At 33.7% G+C, this 21,732-nt stretch overlaps 2 protein-coding genes across 2 annotated transcripts; both read right to left on the bottom strand.

Annotated features, from left to right (window-relative positions):
- Positions 1-1,329: 1,329 nt before the first annotated feature.
- On the bottom strand, positions 1,330-5,724 carry LOC147398084 (Acyl-CoA N-acyltransferases (NAT) superfamily protein). Its single transcript, XM_086447226.1, has 8 exons — positions 5,522-5,724; positions 5,259-5,361; positions 4,362-4,441; positions 3,953-4,282; positions 3,202-3,278; positions 3,074-3,116; positions 2,904-2,972; positions 1,330-1,550 (listed from the first exon to the last, which is right to left on the bottom strand). Exons 1-8 carry the CDS (start codon positions 5,576-5,578, stop codon positions 1,512-1,514), a joined length of 798 nt encoding a protein of 265 aa, XP_086303352.1. The 5' UTR covers positions 5,579-5,724; the 3' UTR covers positions 1,330-1,511.
- A 1,339-nt stretch (positions 5,725-7,063) lies between these two features.
- On the bottom strand, positions 7,064-15,382 carry LOC147398083 (uncharacterized). The gene is made up of 7 exons (XM_086447225.1): positions 15,155-15,382; positions 15,007-15,063; positions 11,509-11,685; positions 11,330-11,416; positions 10,589-10,668; positions 8,206-8,302; positions 7,064-7,708 (listed from the first exon to the last, which is right to left on the bottom strand). The coding sequence occupies exons 1-7, from the start codon at positions 15,281-15,283 to the stop codon at positions 7,685-7,687; spliced, it is 651 nt and encodes a 216-aa protein (XP_086303351.1). The 5' UTR covers positions 15,284-15,382; the 3' UTR covers positions 7,064-7,684.
- Positions 15,383-21,732: the final 6,350 nt, after the last annotated feature.

Below are 21,732 nucleotides of genomic sequence, written 5' to 3'. Positions count from 1 at the left end.
GTTCGACCAAGTAGCCAAACCTCTTAAAGTTTGCAATTAGAGGGGTCGGACTATGGAACGAACCTCTTTGTGTTATGTTATTAGAAGGGACGGACTAATGAGGACGAACCTTTTGTTCTTATGTTATTAAGAGGGATGGACTAGTGAGGCCGAACCTCTTGATGATATGTTATTAAGAGGGACAGAATAAGAGGTCAAATCCCTTGGTGTTACCTTATTAGCATGGACGGAATAATGGGTTGAATCTCTTTTATTTTGTCATTTTAAGAGGGACAGAATAATGAGGCCGAACCTCTTTTGGTGTTACCTATTTAGGAGGGATGGAATAATGAAACCGACCCTCTTTGGTGTTGTATTTTTAGGAGGGACGGAATAGTAAGGTCAAACCTCTTTTGGTGTTACCTTTTTTAGGAGAAATGGACTAATGAGGACGAACCTCTTTTGGTGTTTTTGCCTATTTGGGAGGGATGGAATAATGAGGCTAAATCTCTTTGATGTTGCCTTTTTTGAAGGGACGAAATAGGAGGCCGAACCTCATTTGGTGTTGCCTTTTTAGTAGGGATGGAATCGTGAGGCCGAACCTCTTAATGTATTAGATAGGTGGTTCGGCCAATATTTGCCAAACCCTTACTTGCCCATATTTGATCGGATCCTTTGAGTCAGAATTGATTTGTTAATATTTGATTACCTCAATTTGGTAACTTTGCTAATCCCTAAGAAGGAATATTTTTGGTTCCTACATCAATGATGCGCATGCAAATTGTTAAATAGTTAATAACTTACCCCATCACAGACAAAATATTCTAGATTAGGCAAGATATAGAGTAAGTCAAATAGTGTAGTAATCGGAGAATGAAAATTCGCAAACACTTCCAAATGTATCAAATTATTAAATGTAGGAAGATACAGTGGAATTACTTGTGTTGCTTGCTAATAAGGAAAACGAGTCTCAAGGACCATTTAGAATGAATGATTTTAGGGGAAATTACATAAAGGACCTTTATTTAGGGACTCCTTGCTAAATAGTCCTTATCTTTTGATTATAAAGAGGAAGAAGTGGTTGGTCATGTCCTTAGTATCAAATATTTAGTGTACACTGGTCCAATATTTTTTCCTAGTGTGAAAGACTTCTTTCCGAAGATTTTGTGTTAATGAAGGATTTTATGTTACAAAGCGTGAGTTTTTTAGTTGTTCCAATGTAGTCCACTTGTTTTGTGACTAGGTAGGTCCAGCTCAACCTTTTATGTGGTTGCATCTTGTTTTTCTTCTCCCTTGGAAATACATTTATAATTATAGTAATCATATAACAGGGACCATCTTATTGTAGAATTAGAGAGAAATAAAGTTCCTCTGATATGCATGGGCTATAAACTTTAGAAACTGAAGCTAGTTCAAATGATAAGAGAATAATTAATCACCAAGTTAAAAGAAGGAAAAACATTGGACATTACTCAAGAGTAAGTCTCAGCTATTAAGTTGCCAGTGAGAGAGAATGAACCTTGAGAAAGGGTTCAATAAGTAGACCGAATATCATTCCCCAAATCGCTTTCCTGGATAGAATAACAGTAGCCTGTTAACTAAGAAAAAGTATCTAAGTAGCAAGTCTTCAAGCCTTAAAGGATAAAATTTTAATAATTTTACTTTTCTTTAACTCAGAAATGGGTATATATTTTACACTTTATAGTCTTAAGAAACATACACCATGCCCCCTTAAATTGCTCATGTGTACCTTTCATTTATAGCATGGTTCATTTACAATGATGATAGCACCCCATTCACTTTCCAGCATAAAGCTTTTCTTCTCAACAAATAATAGAACAATTACTTGCAACTTATGAGGAAGATACATGAGACAATCTTCATGATAACGCATGGATGAGAAACACATTAAGTTGGTTTTACATCTAATATGATCAAGTTCATTAGTTTTTTTTTTTTTAAACAAAAAGAAAAAGAAAAAAACAAGTGATCAAGTACATAAGAAAGCTATAGCAACTTGTGCATAGAACGAGCGAGGAAATTTATGCCCTGTAAGAGTAACTCCAATGAACTCCCTATCCCACTCTCCATCCCCTCTCTACTGTCATTTTGGAGAGTTAAATCCAAAATAGGGGGTACCTATCTGCTATTTTCAAGAATCATGTTGGATAATAGGTCTCCAATGCACTACCCATCCCCATCTCCATTTTGAGTTGAAGTAAAATAATATTAAAATATTTATGGATAACATGGTTAGATTGCATACCCCTTGAATATCTAAACTGGCTATCCATAAGCACATAGCTACCCATTATGAACAGTCATTTTGGATATCCCCTTTGGAGTTGCCCTAAATGACTAGTGTGCCACGATTGTTCTTAGTCATTGTTTCATGTTGATTACCATGAACTTGAGAACAGAACATCAAACTTCTAAGTACCCACCACAGCTAAAGATGTTTTTATCAAACTAACATTTAAGTCAAAATAATACTACCCCGATCAAACATTGTCACAAAGAGGTTGTCCTCATTATTTCAAGGTAAACGTAGATATTTCCAAGCTACATCTTTTGACAACATACCAACTATATACATTTGGAAATTACCTATGAAAAATGCAAATTATATATCTCCCATTGTACGATTTTTGGAAAAAAAACATGTTCATCACTCTTTTACTTCAATCTTCACAAGCAGCACACCCACGACATAATTACAATACACATTTTTTTCCCTCCCAAATCTATGTGTATGCGTTTGTGAGCCTGCTCAAAGTATATGCACGATTACATCTAGTGATAAGTTCAAAAATATTCATATCTAATATTTATAAATAAGGCCATTTTAGTTTCAAGTCACAAATCTTTTGCACTCGTAAGTGCTTAGAAAGATATCAACAATTTTATATTAGAAGAACATGTACCTCTAACTTGTCTTTGGCATCATGATCAAATGCTTTACAGAGAATCTCATAGCTCTTCTCAGCTCCTATCTGGAAAAGAGAGAGAGAGAGAGAGAGAGTGAGTGAGGAGAACAGAACAAAAAGTAGAATAATATGAACTTCCATTATGTGGTAGGCTAAGAATGTCATACCAAAGGATCAACCCTTGATGGTGAAATGGAGGCAATCATGTATCTGCATCAACAAAGACCATTAATCTCAGACAAGCTCCAAGCATTGAACGCAAATTGATAAATGCTAAAACCATGTCTACTTTTACCTTAGCTTACTCAAATAGAAATTCATTGCTAATAAATTAGCTTTTTGAACAGTTAGCATCACAGCACCCATTCGGCTCTACAAAAGAGAAAAAATGTTATATTCAGAGCCTGAACGCCACGTCGGAAGTATCTTAAGTTTTTAAATTAGAAAATATCCTGCCCTGAATTTACAAAAAAGAAAGCCACGATACATGGAAACAGATATTACATTTGTTCAAAAATGTTAACTATAATCAATAGTATCAAAGATCAACTCAAACAACACGAAGATGATAAATATACCAATATAAGAGTACTTTAAGATATAGGACAAGTAATAATAGAGAACTGCTAATGGCACCCCAACTTTTACTTATTACACCCCAATTTCTTAAATTATTCCACCCCCCAATTAAAGATTAAAACACACTATTCAAACATTACCAAGGTTTCGCTAAAATTATAATCTCAACATTATAACACTCATTCAAACAATTTCAATAGTTGTCAACAATTATGATTAGGCTAATATAAAATCCTAAACCAAAAAAATAGAAATCTAGCCCAAAAAAAAAAAAAAAGAAAGAAATGAGAGAGCTTCACTTGGCACCCCAACTTTTACTTATTCTCATTCACTTATTTTCTTTATTTGTAAATGGGGTATAATAAGTAAACTTTGGGGTGCCAATAGCAACTCTCTAACTCTAATAATATGAATGAACAAATTTTTCAAGAGGAAAAAAAAGTTAAGAAAGAAAAAGGACTTTCCACCTTACGAGCAATAAGCTCAATTAGTTGCATTAAGAATTTCCCTAATCCTTTCCCTTGTACACGAGGTTCAAGCTGCAATTCATAAACATAAGCAACAGGTACTTCTTCCTCCACAATAAAGCGATAATGTACGAAACCGACAATTGGGTCTCCATCCCCCATCAAATGCATACAATTCAATTCCATATGTGTCGTAGAAGAAATTTCACCAATGCTTGCACTTGGAGTTTCTCGCACAAATATATAGCGTGCTTCTGGAGCAACCATTTCCCTACGCTTAACCTTCTCTTCAGCTGGCCAGTCTGGCCCATATGGCCCCTCCATATTGACCTAGAAAATTTACTTTAAGTTTGTTATCACAAGATCAAACATCAATATGTAAATAATGTGAGTATTAAACTTCTGCTACCTTAAGAAGGGTTTGAATGTATTGCTTCATGAGAGAGGATAGATGCCCTCCAGAACCTGACTCCAGGTATACTGACAAGCCTGGTAATTGAATCAACATAAAAGTTATGGAATTGGTCTGCCAAGAATTAAATATGGCTCTGTTTAGTCTACATCATTAAGTTTTTTGGAATGATTCTATGTGGAAAATAAAATATTTTTTTGCAGATAATAACACATTTTAAAGCTTTATTTGGTTAGCAACATGTAGCTTTCTTAAGTATATTTTTGTGAATATTGACAATTGAATGCGTCATTTATCTCAAAAACATCTTTCAAAAACTAAAGCTTAGGGTCCATTTGGAACGTGGTTCTTGCACAATAAGTCCTTGTTAGGGGCTCAAAGATAGGGTTATTGTCGTTGAAAACGGGCTTGTTGACGAAAAGGGGATCCTCCTTATTTTTATTCGGTGTAATATATTTAATTTTGTTGATAGGCGTGTTATTAGAGAAAAAAATACAAATTGAAAGAGATTGAAGGCGAAGAAACCTACCTAAAGACCAAACTTCAGATTAAAACAAACAAACAAACAAACATATAAAAAACCAACTTGCACCAATAACAAATTGATCCTATCTAAATACAAAATCCTCAAATACTTTAGAGCAAAATAAAATATTTTGAAAATTGGTAATCTGAACAGGCCCAAATGTAATTTTATGTGAAAATATTTTTCAAAAGAAATATACACTAGATGATGTGAGCCAAGAAGAACCCAAATTATACAACATTAAAATAAATGCTTTCATTGACGAGGCGAAGTCTATGAAGCATTATGACAAACAGAAGATATGCATCATTTTTTTTTTTAGATAAAATTTATCCTAAAATGAGGAAATTAACCAAAGTTCAGAGTACCATTTCTGTCATAATTACGGAAGGGTAGAAATGAAGCTAGATGATCCTTCTCCATTGATGCAGCTCTTATGATTTCATCCACGGCCTTCTTCTTTTCCAAGACCTAATCCCTCCAACAAATAACCCCAAATTCACCTAGTTAGTATTAGATGAAAATAAATCAATTTGAGTTGGAGACTTGATTCATTTTTCCTAATTAGGGTTTTATAAACTTTAAAAAAAAAAAAAAAAAAATTCGAGAAACAAGAGAATGAACTTAGCACCTCTCTTCTCTTCATCTTCCTGCCCTTGTTGTTACTGTGAAGTCGCTTTGGCTCCATTGCCTCTCTCTCTCTCTCTCTCTCTCTCTATCTATCTTGTTTCCCGCCACTTTTAAAGATCTTGTAGTTTTGGATCCCAAGCCTAACATTTCTTTGATTGAGTTGGTCCAACATTTTATTTTATTTTTAGGCGTTCTGTCTGCCCTATATATATATATATTAAAACTAAAAGGAAATTATCTAAATGCCCTTAATTAGTCTTCCCAACTCTACATCTTCAAGCTCTTGAACGATAAATTATTCGTAGCCTATTTACCCTTTAGACCTAATAAAATTCATCATTGGAAAATGCTAATGTGACTTTCTACAATATTGTGTTCGACACTGAGCATGCAATGTAAAGCATCAATGGTAAAGTGCACACTTCCACGTCAGATCAGTGTTGAACATAGTATTGTAAGAAGTCACTCCAGCATTACTCTTCCTCGTAATCTACTTTGTAGAAATGACTTGAAAGTTGCTTTGCAACGTGTCAAACCAACTGAGATATGGCTCCAAATCCGAAAAAATCTTATCTTATTCTTTCGATTTAAAAATTATATGCAAACAATTTTACTTTTGAAGATGACTGATTTTGGGGGAAAAATGGAGGATGAATGGTCAAAGGTTTTAGGTCATTTTCTTACAAATCTTCCCGAGAATAAGATCAAGGAGAATGTCAAAATTTTGAAAACACAAATATCTCAAATATTCAAGAAAAAAAAAAAAAAGAGGTGTATATCTTAAGCATCGCGATTTTCTAACGCCCCACTGACATACACTCCCTGACGTGAAATGTGTTAAACCATAAATTTTTCTCGGGATACACAATTGTGCATCTCCATAAATATATGTAATTGAGTATTCCAAGAAAAAAAATCTATGGTTCTAACACATGCCATGTCAGAGGAGTGTGTCAAAAATTCATTATTCATATCTTAATCACCGTTACATATTTACTATTAGATTAAAAAATATATATATAATTAATTCAAAGCCCTTGTTAAAAATAAAATAAATCATTTTCAGCCTCTCATTAGCAAACAAACCCAAAATACTCACATAGAAAAGGTCGGTGAGAAAGATACTTGGCATGAAGATCTTTGAACCCAAGAGCATTGGAATCTTTATTGAATAACCAACAAGTATCTTGAGGGTTTTGATTTGGTTTCTGAATTAATCCAATCCACATATTTAATCTTGATTCCTTGAAAGATTAGAAGTTATAATGATGGTCGATTCATCATGTTTAACACTTCTGTTTATAACAAATTTTACAAATCTACCTAGAGATTCATAAAATAAAATTACAAATAATTTTATATTGATTTTGATAAAAATAAAGATATAAATCTCAGTATTTTCCTCTAATTAACAGTCAAGTACTAATGGTGACACGTGTAATTTTATTCTCTTCAAACTTCACGCATGATCAAGTGAGAAGATTACTTTTAATTTTTTATAGAGGCTTCTATAGACTTTCTTTTCTACGAGCTTTGAGCTTTATCGGTTGTGAACATGAGACTTATGTTTCATTCAGCTACTATATGGAAGATGGATAAATTCCCATATCTAAGTCATTTCAATAGTTAAATTTATGGAGATTTTGTCGAAAATTGTTCAATTAAATAAGATCCTTCTATATATTAAAGAACAGCACGCCATACTAAAAGGAAATCAATGAAATTTGCTCTTGGAGCTTTAAAGCTTGCTATCAAAGCCGCTATCATCCCTGGTACTACACACATAACAAAGGTGAGAAACGAATCATGGTTGGATGAACAGAAGTTGTTTTGCCAACCCCAACTCTTAGGGATAAGAATTTGATGATGATTATGGTCGCCACTACCAGAAGTGAGGTCAAATCACTTGGGAGGGATTTATCTGAGGGAGCGTTACATGCAGCAACCAATTCGAAGATGAATGGTCTATCGAGTGTATCACATCAATCCAAACCTGAGCAATAAAAGCTCGAGTTCTCCAAGCTTGATTGGGTGGATCCATCCTGTTAGATCTGTCAAATTTCAAAGTGAGATGATGTACATTTCCTTTACAACGTACCAACAACACTGCCCATTCTTCTCATCTGTCATTAAATGTATCTAGTTATCCCGCACATCTACCTACCTATCCTTGATTGTTAGGCGCTTCCTGCAATGGAGGGCAAATCGCACGAATATCAATCCTTTTTATTCCAAGGCGAGGATCCAATCACTTACCCAACATCCAGGAACTATCCGGACATTGCTGAATAGAAATAAGGAATGTAAATCTTTAAGACAAAAGAATCAATTCAAAATTCTCATAAGCTAGAAAGACAACAAAGGAAGCATGGAAGTAAAAAAAACAGTTTCGATAAAGCTCCCTTATTGAGGAATAACCCCACTAATAGGGTAAAATGAAGAAAAGTTTCTTGTCTTGGGAGTTCTTCTAAAGCATCAAAGCAAATAATACAATTCCATAGACTTGAAAAAAATGTTTCATCCATAAAATAAAAGAAAATTGATGAAAACTTGTGCTATGTTATTGATTACTTAAACATAAACATGAAAAAACAAACAAATGGACTGTTAAGGCATTCATGACTAAATTTAAATTCAAAATATGAGCAATAAATAGAACAAATTTTGGTAGAATTCAATTCTTACTTGCAAATTATGAAGTAAACTTGGAGGTGGAGGTGGCAACATCTGGTGCTCAGGATTAGGTGATGTATGTGCAGTGACATCAACCTCCTTCAGGAAGCTAGACACCGAGGAGAAACATAGTTAACAATATATTAATCAATTTTATAAAAGAAGAAAATAAATGAAAATAGGAAACAAGATGGACAAAGCAAATGACTTCAGAGTATCTAATTTCTTTCATAAAAGTATAATGCTTCCTAGTAGCCAATGTTTACGATAACTTAAATCAACATAAGAATGCAGAACTGCTGCTACTTCCACAGAATGCAAATAAAAAAATAGAAAATAAATAAAAACTGCCCATGTGATCAGAAAACCCATTATGACCATAGTGACAAAAATCTGCCTCTTTTTTTTTCTTTTTTTTTTTTTTTTTTGGAAAAAATTAAATCACGATTTTAATAGTTATCGATAAAATCATGATTTTTCAAAAATTGCCATGTTTTTGAGAAAATCTTTGATTTTTCAAAAAATCACAATTAATCGACAATTTTTTGAGAAAGATCACAGATTATTTTTATTTTTAGTATTTTTTTTATCTATTTTCAATAAAAGGGTGTAATTAGTAAGTGCGAACTTTCTCTTCACAATGGAATCAGTGTGATCCATGGACGTACCTCAATCTTGAGGGAATTATGTAAAAATATTTGTGTTTTGTGTGTGACTGCATCTTGATTTATTTTTCTTTCTTTATTGTTCTTGGATTGATTTCTTGACAAGTATTATAGGAATCAGAGTTTTACAAGCATGCTAAAGTATAGAAGGTCTAAACAGGATATAGGCTACATAGGATAAACTAGAGTTGTGTTGGGTAGGTTATTAGGAAGACCATAAATCTAAGATAATGTAAATGAACAAATTAGGAACTTCCCAAGACATAAGTATGATAGGAATTAGAGTTCTACAGGCATGCTACAGCATATGAGGTCTAAGCAGGATCTGGGGCAACGAAGGATAAACTAGCCACAATAATTCCTAGCCAAACTTTCCAAAATTTAGCCACAAACACTGAAATAAAATCAAAGACAAATAATGATTGGTAAACTGGGTAAGGTGCTCTTAATAAAACTCAATCCCCCACTTCTAGAACATGGGTTACTCTTTTGTACTGCCAATCTCCCCTCAAATCAACTGAGGGGTCCTATATCGCTTTGGCACCAAGAGGGAGACCAAAAAGAAGAGAGAGAAACCCACCCCAAAGTTCTGATACTCAAAATTTAATACCATGGGATGATAAACAGTAAAGAAGTTTCTAATACCGAAAGGGGAACATTTATCTTGAAACCCTAATTTTAGGATATATTCAAATGATGGGATACAGAATCAATCCTGGACTCATATCTCATACTGAAGGTGTTTCGTCTCTCCCACACAATATGGAAGATTCTAGTCCTTAAGATGGAATTGGCCATTTTTTGTAAGTTCCTTCATTTCTCTGAATTTCTTCCTTTTTTGCTAAGTAAAATATTATTACTCTCATTAACTTCACCTAGATCATTTTCCCTATCTCTGTTGTGCAGGGTTTTAAGATTCCCTCAAAGATTTTACTACTGTTTTTAGCTCGAACTACCTCATTGGATAAAATTATCATTGTTGATTGCATAACTGTCCAAAAATGGATAATAGTTGACTTTTGCTAAATGTGAAAAGCTAGAAGCAAGAGACTGATTAGTATGACATCATTATTATTGTAGTCTTCAATTTTCAGAGAGTTTAAGTGGTTGTTTTTTTGAGGATTTAATAATGAGATAGGAGCATATTGAATTGGGTGATATATATAGCTTGTAGTGTGTTGCTTTGATTGATATTGTTTTGCTTGTTTCAGAGTCCTCGTAGGTCCCTCAACCCACAAGGTGCATTGTTTTTTCTCCTTCCTTCTCGTCTCTAAAGAAGTTTATATCCATTCCCACCCCACACACATAAACATAAACATAAACATAAACAATAAGAAGAAGAAGAGGAATGGGATTGAGACCAATATAAGATTGTTGTTGTTCTTCTTCTTCTTTCAAGTGGTTGGTCATTGCTTAATGAGGACAGTCATTAGATTAACTTTATATCTTATCTTCTATTTTTTCTAGAAGATAACAGCTCATCCCATTTATAAGAAAGAAAACCCTTTTGATCATTCAATTACAAGCATCAAGTACCATTTAATGTTTAAGTGAAACAATTTACACTATATGGGCAGGTACCAGCTAACTTAGTTGGTAAAGTCTTTGGGTGATGATACCACAAACCTGGGTTCAAATCCCGCCAGCACCGAGTCACTGAACTCATTAAAAACAGGCCTACAATCAAAAAAAAATTACACTATATGGCTCCAAGAAGAAAAAAAGCATACCTGTGATGTGTAAAATTCGGAAGTTCAAGAAGATTCTCTATGGACATGTTTCCATTTGAATGGGTAACTTCAGAGCCTGCCTAGAGTAATAAAAGAAAAGTTCAGATTCAAACCCTTTGTTCCAATTAAACCTGAGCAGAAATCTGTCAAGTGGAACTCATCTATACTAAAAGGAAACTGCCAATGAGTTTTGAACTTCATAAACAAAAGTCTCTAACTCGAAAATAATAAAAATGTCTCCTAAAAACTTCATTTTAATTACTAATTGTACACGGATAAAACCAGATGTGCGTGTTTTGGAAAACAACAATCTTATATTGGTCCCATTATTTAGATTCTCCATCACCTTTGAAAATATTTGTTTAGAGTCTCTCCTTCGAGGTAAGTCTCTCGATTGGAAAATCAAGAATTCTTGACGGAGATGATACACAACCGAGGGCATACCAAGAAATCCTAGTCACCCCCAAGTCCAAGACCAATACATCTCCACCAAGAGAAAACAAAACTTTGAACTATGCAATTAAGTTGTAAGATATTAGCAGGAAACAAGCATGGTCCAAGTGTAGATATATCAAAGTGAGACATGAGGAAACTGCATAAGAAATCCTAAATTGTTCTCAATAGGTTAAAGAGATCCATAATGTAAAATTCTTCCAAAAAACCATATTTATTAGAATCAATGATATAACTTCGAAATGGAGTAAAAGATCATTATAAACATGAGTATTTCCACATACACACCATTGATTGGACCTCCTTTGGTCGAAAGTCACTAGTCGTTTCTGAGAAAAACTGAAAAAGTTCAAGTGTGCCATCTGCTCCAAAATCCTGCACTGGCAGCAAGTATTGCAAGAGTCAGAAAGGAAACATAAAGGGGATATTAATAAAATTAATATGAATCAGAAATGATGTAGACTTGCCCTTTTCAACCCTCCATTCACCAACACTTCTGCTATTGGAAAATCTACATCACTGGTTCCATCCTTGTATCCAAATAAAGGCCGAAAATCTTTATCACCGTTAGAACATGATGGATACCTTGAAGAAGACCTGATTGCAATGGCCTGCTTTGAATGTGCTATAGCATCAATCCTCGCCTACAAATTTGAAAAAAAAAATTACATGGAAATTAATTTGTGAAATTTAAAAAAAAATTAAAAAATTAAAAATCAATACCAAGCATGATGCTAGACATGGATTACACCATGAATCGTTTGATGAGAGAGTTGTATATATATATATATAGGGAAATGTTCAGCAACAGACATTTTGGCAAAACATTTTTCAAAACATGGGTTAGAGGTTTTGGAATGGGCTGATTTTTGGTTAGGATGATATCTGAGGAGATCATCATCACCAAAAATCAGCCCATTCCAAAACTTCTAACCCCATCAAAAATGGTTTACAAAAAATGGACGGTCCACGATTTTTCAACTTGTAAACTGGGGCTAGAAGTTTTGGAATGGGCTGATTTTTGGTGAGGATGATCTCCTCACCGTAGAGATCATCCTCACCAAAAATCAGTCAATTCCAAAACCTCTAACCCATGTTTTGAAAAATGTTTTGTCAAAATGTTTGTTGCTGAACGGGACCCATATATATATATAGGGAAATGTTCGGCACCAAACATTTTGGCAAAACATTTTTCAAAACATGGGTTAGAAGTTTTGGAATTGGCTGATTTTTGGTGAGGATGATCTCTACGGTGAGGAGATCATCATCACCAAAAATCAGCCCATTCCAAAACTTCTAACCCCATCAAAAATGGTTTACAAAAAATGGACGGTCCACGATTTTTCAACTTGTAAACATGGGGCTAGAAGTTTTGGAATGGGATGATTTTTGGTGAGGAAGATCTCCTCACCGTAGAGATCATCCTCACCAAAAATCAGCCCATTCCAAAACTTCTAACCCATGTAGGACAAAAATGGTTGGCTAAAATGTTGGCCAAAATGTCTGGTGCTGAACGGGACCCATATATATATATATATATATATATATGGCCATTGATACCATAAAGCATGGTTCAAAATTTTGTGCCATTTCGAAATGTTTTGGCCGCACATTCCGGTTTTGCCAAAAACTGAGCTAGAACATTGAATGTTTCAATAATATTTTAGAATGTTTCAATCTCGACCATTTTGATTTTTCTCCTAACTGAAACATTGCCTCCAAACAAGATTTTAAACCTTGGTAACTGTAGAATAATTCCTAATAATTGTTGAGGGCAACATATTCCAATCAAATTAAAGTAAAATTATATAAGACAAAAGTAAGAGTGCTTATGCTTTACGAAGCTAAAGGTTGGGCAATCAAGAAATAACATGTTCCCAACAAATGTGTAATAGAGATACGGATTTTGAGATGGAGGAGTAGAAATAGTATTTCCTACAAGATATTGTTTTATGTTTGGAGAGCTTGCTTTTGTAAGATCCTTGCACATGACTACCTCATTTGTAAAGGATTCCTGGTCACAAAAAGGTGCATTCTATTTAAATTGGATGAGCAAATTGATCAACTATTTCACCATTGTTCCTTATAGAAGGTGGTTTGGACCTAAGTCACCGAATTTGCTCCTACTATATCGAACCACAAACTGGTATGAAGAGTACTGGTTCATGGTACTATTCATTTTGGATTCATGGATTATAGTGTAACACTTACCAATGAATTTGTGAACCCAATCACTGTGATTCACTAGATATTTTAAAGTTCGCCAAACCAAAATATGAAAGTACAATATATTTGTTGAAGAAATTCAATTACATACATATAAAATGGAAGAAAAAAAATGAAGAGATTTTCTATACTACCTCTGTACTTTCATTCTAAAGACATTTTCAATCTCCCCATAAACTTTAGCTTCTCTTAAGTGCAAGGTTCATTATCGAACAAGAGTGTATTTGACTCTTTTCAGCATCTTCTAGCCATCACCAAATGAACATTTACTTTTTACATATCTTTTGGAATATGAATACTTGATAGTTATCGTTTAACTAATTTGATACGTTAATAGTTTCCAGGTGTGATATTTATATGTATAAGGGAATACTTATGTCCAAGACCTCACGGAGACATTAGCATCTCATTATTTAAAAAAATTCTAAATATCAAAAAATCTTAGTGGCATTCTTGAAATAGCATTTATTGCACAAGGACCAAAATATCATTGTGATTTTTGATATTTATAAAAAGAGGCTTGAACTAAGAGACAAAAGAATAAGAAGTAGGATACTCACAATGGATAATTTGATTATTCGGGGTTAGATCACTCCTAATTGTTGTCCCCTTTGTTTGGGGAATGAGGAATCTATGGATCATATTTTAATTCATTGCTCATTTTCTTATAATATTTGATCATATTTCCTTGGTCTGTTCCGCATTAATTGGGTCCTTCCTCGTAAGTTTTCCTCGTTGTTAGTTGAGTGGGCTAGTAATGACTTCCATTCCAGAAAAAGACTCATGTGGGCTATGCTTCCCTCAGCTATTGCTTGGGAGTTGGGGGATTTGGAACAAAAGAAATAATAGGGTGTTCAATAGTAAGAGTAGAAGCTCTCATGCAGGTTTCTTAGAGATCTTGAGCTCTTTGTACCTTTAGTCAAAACAGTATAAAGAGTTTGCGGGATTTTCCTTCGATGACTTTGTTTTTAGATGGAACTCTCTTTGTAATAATTGATGTTTAAGTCTTTCCTTTTTGTTCTTTGTGAGGCTTCCTCGGCCTCCTTGTATTTTGTGTTTCCCTTTATCAATATATTACACTTTTCAACAACAAAAAAGAAATCCAAAGTTGTAGACGATGCTAACTTCCCACAAGGTCTTGGAGGTTAGCATTCCCAAAAATTTCATTTGTAACTTGCTTATATATATATAAACCAATTATCTCTTCCTACCCATACGAATCGTGTTCATTCTCAAGTGGCAAATTGTGAATCACAAACCCAAATTCAAACCAAGTGAGCCCATGAACCAAGCAATGTTAGTTTGGGACACTAGTGAAAAATCTAGCCATATTAGCAAAGTAGAGAAAAAAAAAAATATTCTCTTGCCCTCTTTCACTGACAACATGTTTGTATGAGGGAATTACAAATTTACATTGAAATAACAGAGAAAATTCCTCGTAGCTAGCTTTTTCTAACTTACACTAATAGTAGTAGTTGTAGAGTTAAGAGTATGTAATTAAACACAATATCTAATTAAAAACTTAAAATCGATATCCAAGGTAGCCTATTGCCAACCCTACCCATCATAAATCAATCTAATTAGTGTCGATATTCATCGTTCAAATCTTAACAATTTGCATACCCTTCTATTTATCACTTAGATTCATTCTATTTGCATTCAGGTATAAATTTATCTCAAGATATATAATCTTTTTTTTGCAAAAAAAAAAAGTGAATCAAATATAATTGAGGAATTACCTTTGCATTGTGAATCCTTTTAGACAGATCTATCAACTTCTCACTTTCTTTTGCAGTCTAAGAAAACCCAACAAAAAAAAAATAGAAAACAATTAGAGAATTAAAGTTGATAGATTAGAAGCGAATTTTGTAGGAGAATTGAACCTACTCTTTGAGAGATGGTATCGAAGATTTTATCGGCAGCGTTTTGAAGATCAATTAGAGAATTACGGAGCTGCTTGTAATTCGCCAGGTAGCCCTCGCGCCTACGGTTTCCATCCTCGGACACGCGAAGCATTTCTTGCCTTCGCTTTGAGAGAGAGAATTAGAGTATGGAATTTGGCAATAGAGTTCGGACTTCGGATTGGCGTCAGTTCATTTTGATGGAGAAATTGTGTTGTTACACCACACCAATCCATTATAAATTAATTATAAAAACACCCCCACGAATTAATAAGAGTAACCCCCACGCATCACCGAATTATTTTGTCTTATATGGGTTAAAAAAATTTGGAACAAGATGATTTTTGGTAAGAATAGTCTCTCTAATGATTAGATCATCTTCACCAAAAATCAGTCCATTCCAAAACTTCTAACCCCATCAAAACTGATTTACAAATAAAATGGACGATTTTATAATTTTTGAACTTATTTTGATGGGATTAGAAGTTTCATAATGAGCTAATAGCATAGTGTTGCACCCCCTCTCTCCTCTCTCCATCTCCCTTTTCTACCTCTTCCTTCACTTCTTTTATTTTTGTTTTTTAAAAACCCTTAAGATGTAATGCTCCCCCTCTCCTACGTCTGATAGATCAGACTTCGATTCGATCGAAAATGTAGGGGTTGTAACCGTTTTAGAAAAGAAAATTATTTTAAACCTCCTAACATAATACATTTTAAGGCAATCGGCAAAATGGACCCTTCTCAACCTATGAGAATGTGCCCATAACCATTAGCCGATACTTTCCAAAATTAGGTTCTTAAGACATGGTGAAAGCGCCCTCGATCTGCGGGATGCGCGGATCCGCTTTTGACCTTTGAGGTTTGGGAGTCGCTACCTAATTATTACGGTCTAGGAACCGAATATATACTCTATACGGATAAATCAACTAATCTACTACAAAAATATGGGTCCGGGGATCATGTTACGGGTCGGAAGGTGTTAGGCACCAACCCCGCCCCGTCAATGCCAGTCTCTACTTATCCCAAATAAAACTACATTGCTAACAAAAAGACTTAGATAAAAAAAAATAAAAGAATTTTACTTTCGAACGTAACGATTATAATCCCTCAGATCTGATAAAATCGCTCATTGTACAGTATTCCTCGCTTTATTTTATCTCCGGATCTGATTTCTGATCTCCAAAGCAAGGTATCCCTTTCTTAGATCTGGATTTTTCAGATTTATTTACGGATTTCTGGGTGTTTTTGAAGGGCTTCTAGGTGTTTTTCAAGCTAAAATCGAAGCATAGGTGTTAGGTAAGGAGTTGAGGTTTCAAAAGTAGGGTTTGTGGGAGGTTAGGGAAGCTTTTTGACCTATTTCTCTTAGGATTTTTTCTTAGATACGAAAATAGGGTGTGGAGGCTCCTATTTATAAAGTTTTTTAGAATAATTAGGATTTGATTAGGATTTCTTTTAGGGTTTTAATTAGGGTTTTGACTTTAATCTTATGAGATTGACTTAGTGTTATTAGGGTTAGGGTTTTGACTTTAGTCTTATGTGATTGACTTGATTAGGGTTTTGACTTTAGTATTATGAGATTGACTTGATTAGTTTAGATTAGGATTTTAATTAGGGTTTTGACTTAAGTCTTATGAGATTGACTTTTAGTCTCATTTGATTGACTTTAAGATTTTGACTTTAGTCTTTCTTGATTGACTTTAATTTCTCGACTTTAGTCTTTCTTGGTTGACTTTAATATATTGACTTTAGTCTTACTTAATTGACTTTAATATTTGAAGAACTCCCTTTTATATCTTTAATTCTTTGGGCCCCCAGATGAAGGGGTCCTTGAACAAATATCCTAGCAACCATCAACAATTTTGCCTGAAAGCCTGATTGATCGATTTTTTAGTTCAAATTTTTAAATTAATTTTATTAATGTTTCACTTTACATTATTTAATGTTTTATTTATTAATTTTGAAATTTTTAATTATTAAAATTGTAAAATTACCATTTTACCCTAGGAGAGAACTTTTTCCGTTTTAAGTCGTTTTTCAATGTTCTAGGATGTTTTGGAATTAATTTTTTGTAAGGAATTCAATGGGAATATTGATTTTTGTCATTTATGAAATTTTTTGTGCGAAATGGTCGTGAACTTTATGAGGGGTATTTTCATAATTTTGTCAAATTATGTGAAAATTGACGAAATGGTTTATTTGGTTTTGATTTGTTGTTTTATGTGTTTCAATAGGTTTTTCTAAACGTAGCGTGGGCTCTAGGAATGTTTTAAGGTTAAGGGTATTTTGGGAATTTAGTCATTTTTTAGTGATTTTTATCGTAAAACTTCTTTTTGTCTGAAAATGATGATTTCTAAGCTTTTGAGGTTATATTTTCCTAACGTAGCGTGGTTTCTATAATTTTGTCAGTTCGAGATACCTCATCTGGATTTCTGAAACATATCTAGTAACAAATAAAGCATTGGAATAATCATCCATCATTGGGAACCGTTGCAATCGGGTTGACGAGTTGATTAATTAGGCGGATGTAAAAATGGGATGTCTATACATGGTATTGATGAGGATCATTTCCGTCAATGAGATGATTCTTATGGTTTGAGCCGATAGCAAATCCCTTACATGTAAGGGTACAAGTTGTTGATCATTTGACCATTTTTTTTTTTCGTTTTATTAAGAAATGACCACGTTGTTAAGGTTATTATCATTTGATGGAGAGAAAAAAAGTGCCTAACACCTTCCCCCTATTTCTAATCGAACCGCTTACCTAGATCTTAGGTAGACCAACACGTTGAATCCGTTCAAAAGTTACTAAGATGTCAAAATGACATTTTTCTAAAACACTTTCAGGATGACCATTTACACCCTTTTTTGAAAAGAATGGCAACGACTCCAAATCATCATAGAGATGATCTTCATATTCGAAAATCACGTATTTACAAATTGATTTAGGTAATTTTAATTTTTTTGATAAATATAATTAATTTTTAACAACTTAAATATTTATTTTATTTTATTTCATTTTTTGTGTGCCTTTTTTTTTGTTTAACTGTATTTATAAAGCAAATATTGATTTTGTTTGATTTGCCGTGTGTTAGCAATCATTTTCCAAAGGAGAGGGGGTAAGAAAATGATTTTTCATTGATGAAGGAAAATCAGGGGTGTTGGCAAATCACTTTCGTCGGGCCCATACAGATTACCACATTAGCAATCCAACATTAGAGCCTTATATATTTCATGGAAAAACTAATATTCAAATATATATATTAAACTTCATCCAGGATGTTGAAAATGAACGGCTACGAAACTTTCAAATTTAAAATTAAAATTTAAAGGTGAAAATTAATTTAGAAAAATCAGATTTTCTAAAAATTTTGCCCTCTACAACTCTATGGTGTTGGACCGTGTTTTAAGATGCCACAATGTGAGCTCAAGACCCTCAATGTAATCTAATTTTTCCAATTTACCACTAGAGTGATTCATATAAAATGAAGCTTTTACTCAAACTTTTACTTAAATGTTAGTAAAAATTTGAGTCATGGCTGGACATGTAAAGAGAGAGCTGGCAATAGACTTAATTGCCTCCAACCAATAACTCTTGGGCTTTGAAAATAGTCTAAGAAAGCAAGTCCTTTCTCGACAATATGACTAATTTTTCTTTCAATAACTTCATTTTATTGAGGTGTATGAGGACACAAGAAACAATGAAAAATGTCATTTCTAGATAGCCAAGCAGTATATTCACCTCCAACATCAGATTGCAAGAAATGAATCTTTGATTGAAAGAAGGGCTCAAAAAATTCTTTTAAATGAATAAAACATTCAACCATATCAAATTTCTTGACCATTGGATAAAGCCAACTATATTTGGAGAAATCATCAACAAGTAGAAGATAATAACGATAACCCAAATTAAAAGATACGGGTAAAGGACCCCAAACATCAGAAGGAATCTCTGAACTTGAAAAGAACGAAAATATGGAATAAATTTTTTTGTATTGGCACTCTTCTTTCACAAGTTTACATTGGCTCTCCTTATAGGAGAATATAAGTACAAAATCAAGAAACTGATTAGCACAAAATCAACAAATTGATTAGCACAAAATCAGTATTTTCAACAACTAGCTGACCCAACTAATTTCCTAATTTACAACATTGACTAATTATTCTATTTACAACAAATACAACTAACAAAACTCTTAATATTTAGTAATATTACTACCAAATCTTTCCGTTTCAATACTCCCCCTCAAGTTGGTTTGAAGATATCCTCCATGGTCAGCTTACCAATTAATTTGTCAAAGTTTCTGAAATTGGGGATCGTTGCTTCATGCAACAGGGGTGTTAGCGTTATTTAGACCCTCCTCTTACAGATCCCAAAGATGACATTGTTGTCCTATGTTGACCTATGCTAACACTAACAGACATGAAGCAATGTTAGTCTGGGACAACGACTTCTCCTACGTACTAACTGACACCTCGATTCGCATCCACTACTTTAAGTAGGCAGAGATAAATAGTGACCCTCTATATAAGGTCAGTGGTCCAACTCTTTGAAAACATTCCCTTTGTCTCCTCATCTCTAGTTGCCCTCTTACCGTCCCTCTTTTACCACTTGATCTCACCCTCCCTTTGGTTCTAAGCCCTATCAGTTTACTCTTGTCTCATTCCCAATCAAATGGTGTCTCCAAAGTCACACTTGAAGCCTAATGGACATTGGGTCCCAGTTAAACTTTGAATCTAGCTACATAATCAAGTCCTTATTCGGATCTTATTCATTCCAATGAATAGAAATAAAAGTTAAAATAAATAAATAAATTGTTCTTGAGTCACTACAAATACATGTAGGAAAAATGATTGAATAATATTTGAAAAATAAAAAAAAATATAAAAATATTTAAATATTGATATATAACATCAAATTTGAGTTGAGTTGGGTTGTTTAAGATCAACACAAAATTGAAGTTGTATTGGGATATTTTAACCCAAGCTCACCCATCAATGTAGCAGTTGGTCTTGGCGATGCCATGATATGAATTCAAGATTGATGTCTAGAGAATTTTTATATGTAAATTTAGATAGACATAGATTTGATCCATCCACAAACCCCATTAAGTCATATCCTTTTAGTAATGGCAAAAATTGTGATTGCCATACAAGGTTGTTTGCTGGTGATAATTTGGTTGGAAGATATTGATGGATGTTGGTCGGAATGGTGGAGGAAATAAAAGTCGCCATGGCTGAAATAAAAAGTAGGATTGTGCCATTTAAATGAAAAACTCTTGTTGGAGAGATTTTAGATAGGAAAAAAAAAATGAGATCGTGTAACATGAATGTATGAAATGGGAAGATTTGTAGAGATATAGAAGGAGTTGTGATTATTTTATTAGAAAACAAAAAAGCTAAAATAATAACAAAGAAAAAAATAAAAGATATCTAGGTCCGGCGATGGCGCAACAATGTCGGTGGCACCATCGCAGAAGAAAGACACACCAAGATCGAGCTCTCAATATAACTTAGGCTCTGATACCATGTAAAAATAAATAATACAAAGTAAAATAATTGTGCTCTTCTTCTCTGACTCTTTCAGAGAGAGAAGACTTTATATTTATTTACATAACAGATCACAGAATGCATCTTTTTTATTGATTCAACCAGTTGGATTTTTTATGTTTAGAATATGATTCACAGAAATTTGGTGCTGAAATCAAACAATATATCTATAGACTGAATCATTTGTCATCCAAGAGATATGATTCAGTCCACTTTCCTTAACCATTCAACTTTCCTTAACAATGTAAAATGTAAGGTAGTTAAATTTTGAGAGTGTGAGTATGATGCTGATATGTGGTAAAATATTATGAGTATGAAAGTGTGGGTATGGTGATGACAAGTGACAAAAAAATATGAAAGTGTGAGTTAATTAAGGAGAATAAGTATGGTGTATATGTGGATGACTTGTGATGGAAGTTTTGGAGAAAATGATGAGGTTTTGTAATGACAAGTGGTATGGTGGGGGAGTGATATATGTAGCTTTTGAGGGTGATGATGAGATTATGCAGATTGGATTTGGGAAGTTGATTATGGTAATGATATGTGGCAATCTTGTGAGAATGAGCTCTTGAGTTTTACAAGGTCTTGACTTGAGGCAATGGACCTTGATTGGGGGTTTGGATGATGTTGGGTATAGACTTTAAGAATGGTCTTGGGTATGACTTTATGGGTGGTCCATGGGTGAGTTGACTTAGGTTCTAAAACAATGAGTGTTTTTGTAGGTTTGATTTAGAGATTGATTTAGGTTGAAATTTATTGGGGGTTGGGTAGAATTTGATTAGGTTAAGGTATTTTTAGGAATTAGATTGAGATTGATTTAAGTGGGTTTACAATGTGGTGAGTAGGCACAAATCCATAAGAAAATTATTTGAGATCCCATAAGCCAATTAAAAGGTTTTGAGTCATTTTGTTATGAGAATTTCAAAGATTAAGTCCTTAGGTCTTTGATTGTAAATAAAGACATTTTACGAACCTTTTCAAAAGAGGCATGCGTAAATTGAAGTGTCTTCACTTACG

The sequence above is a fragment of the Akebia trifoliata genome, chromosome 7, assembly GCF_017979445.1.
Source record: "Akebia trifoliata isolate Shusen 1 chromosome 7, ASM1797944v1, whole genome shotgun sequence".
NCBI classification, from domain to species: domain Eukaryota; kingdom Viridiplantae; phylum Streptophyta; class Magnoliopsida; order Ranunculales; family Lardizabalaceae; genus Akebia; species Akebia trifoliata.
The sequence above is the reverse complement of the archived record's forward strand: the minus strand, read 5'-3'. Positions and strand labels throughout refer to the sequence as shown.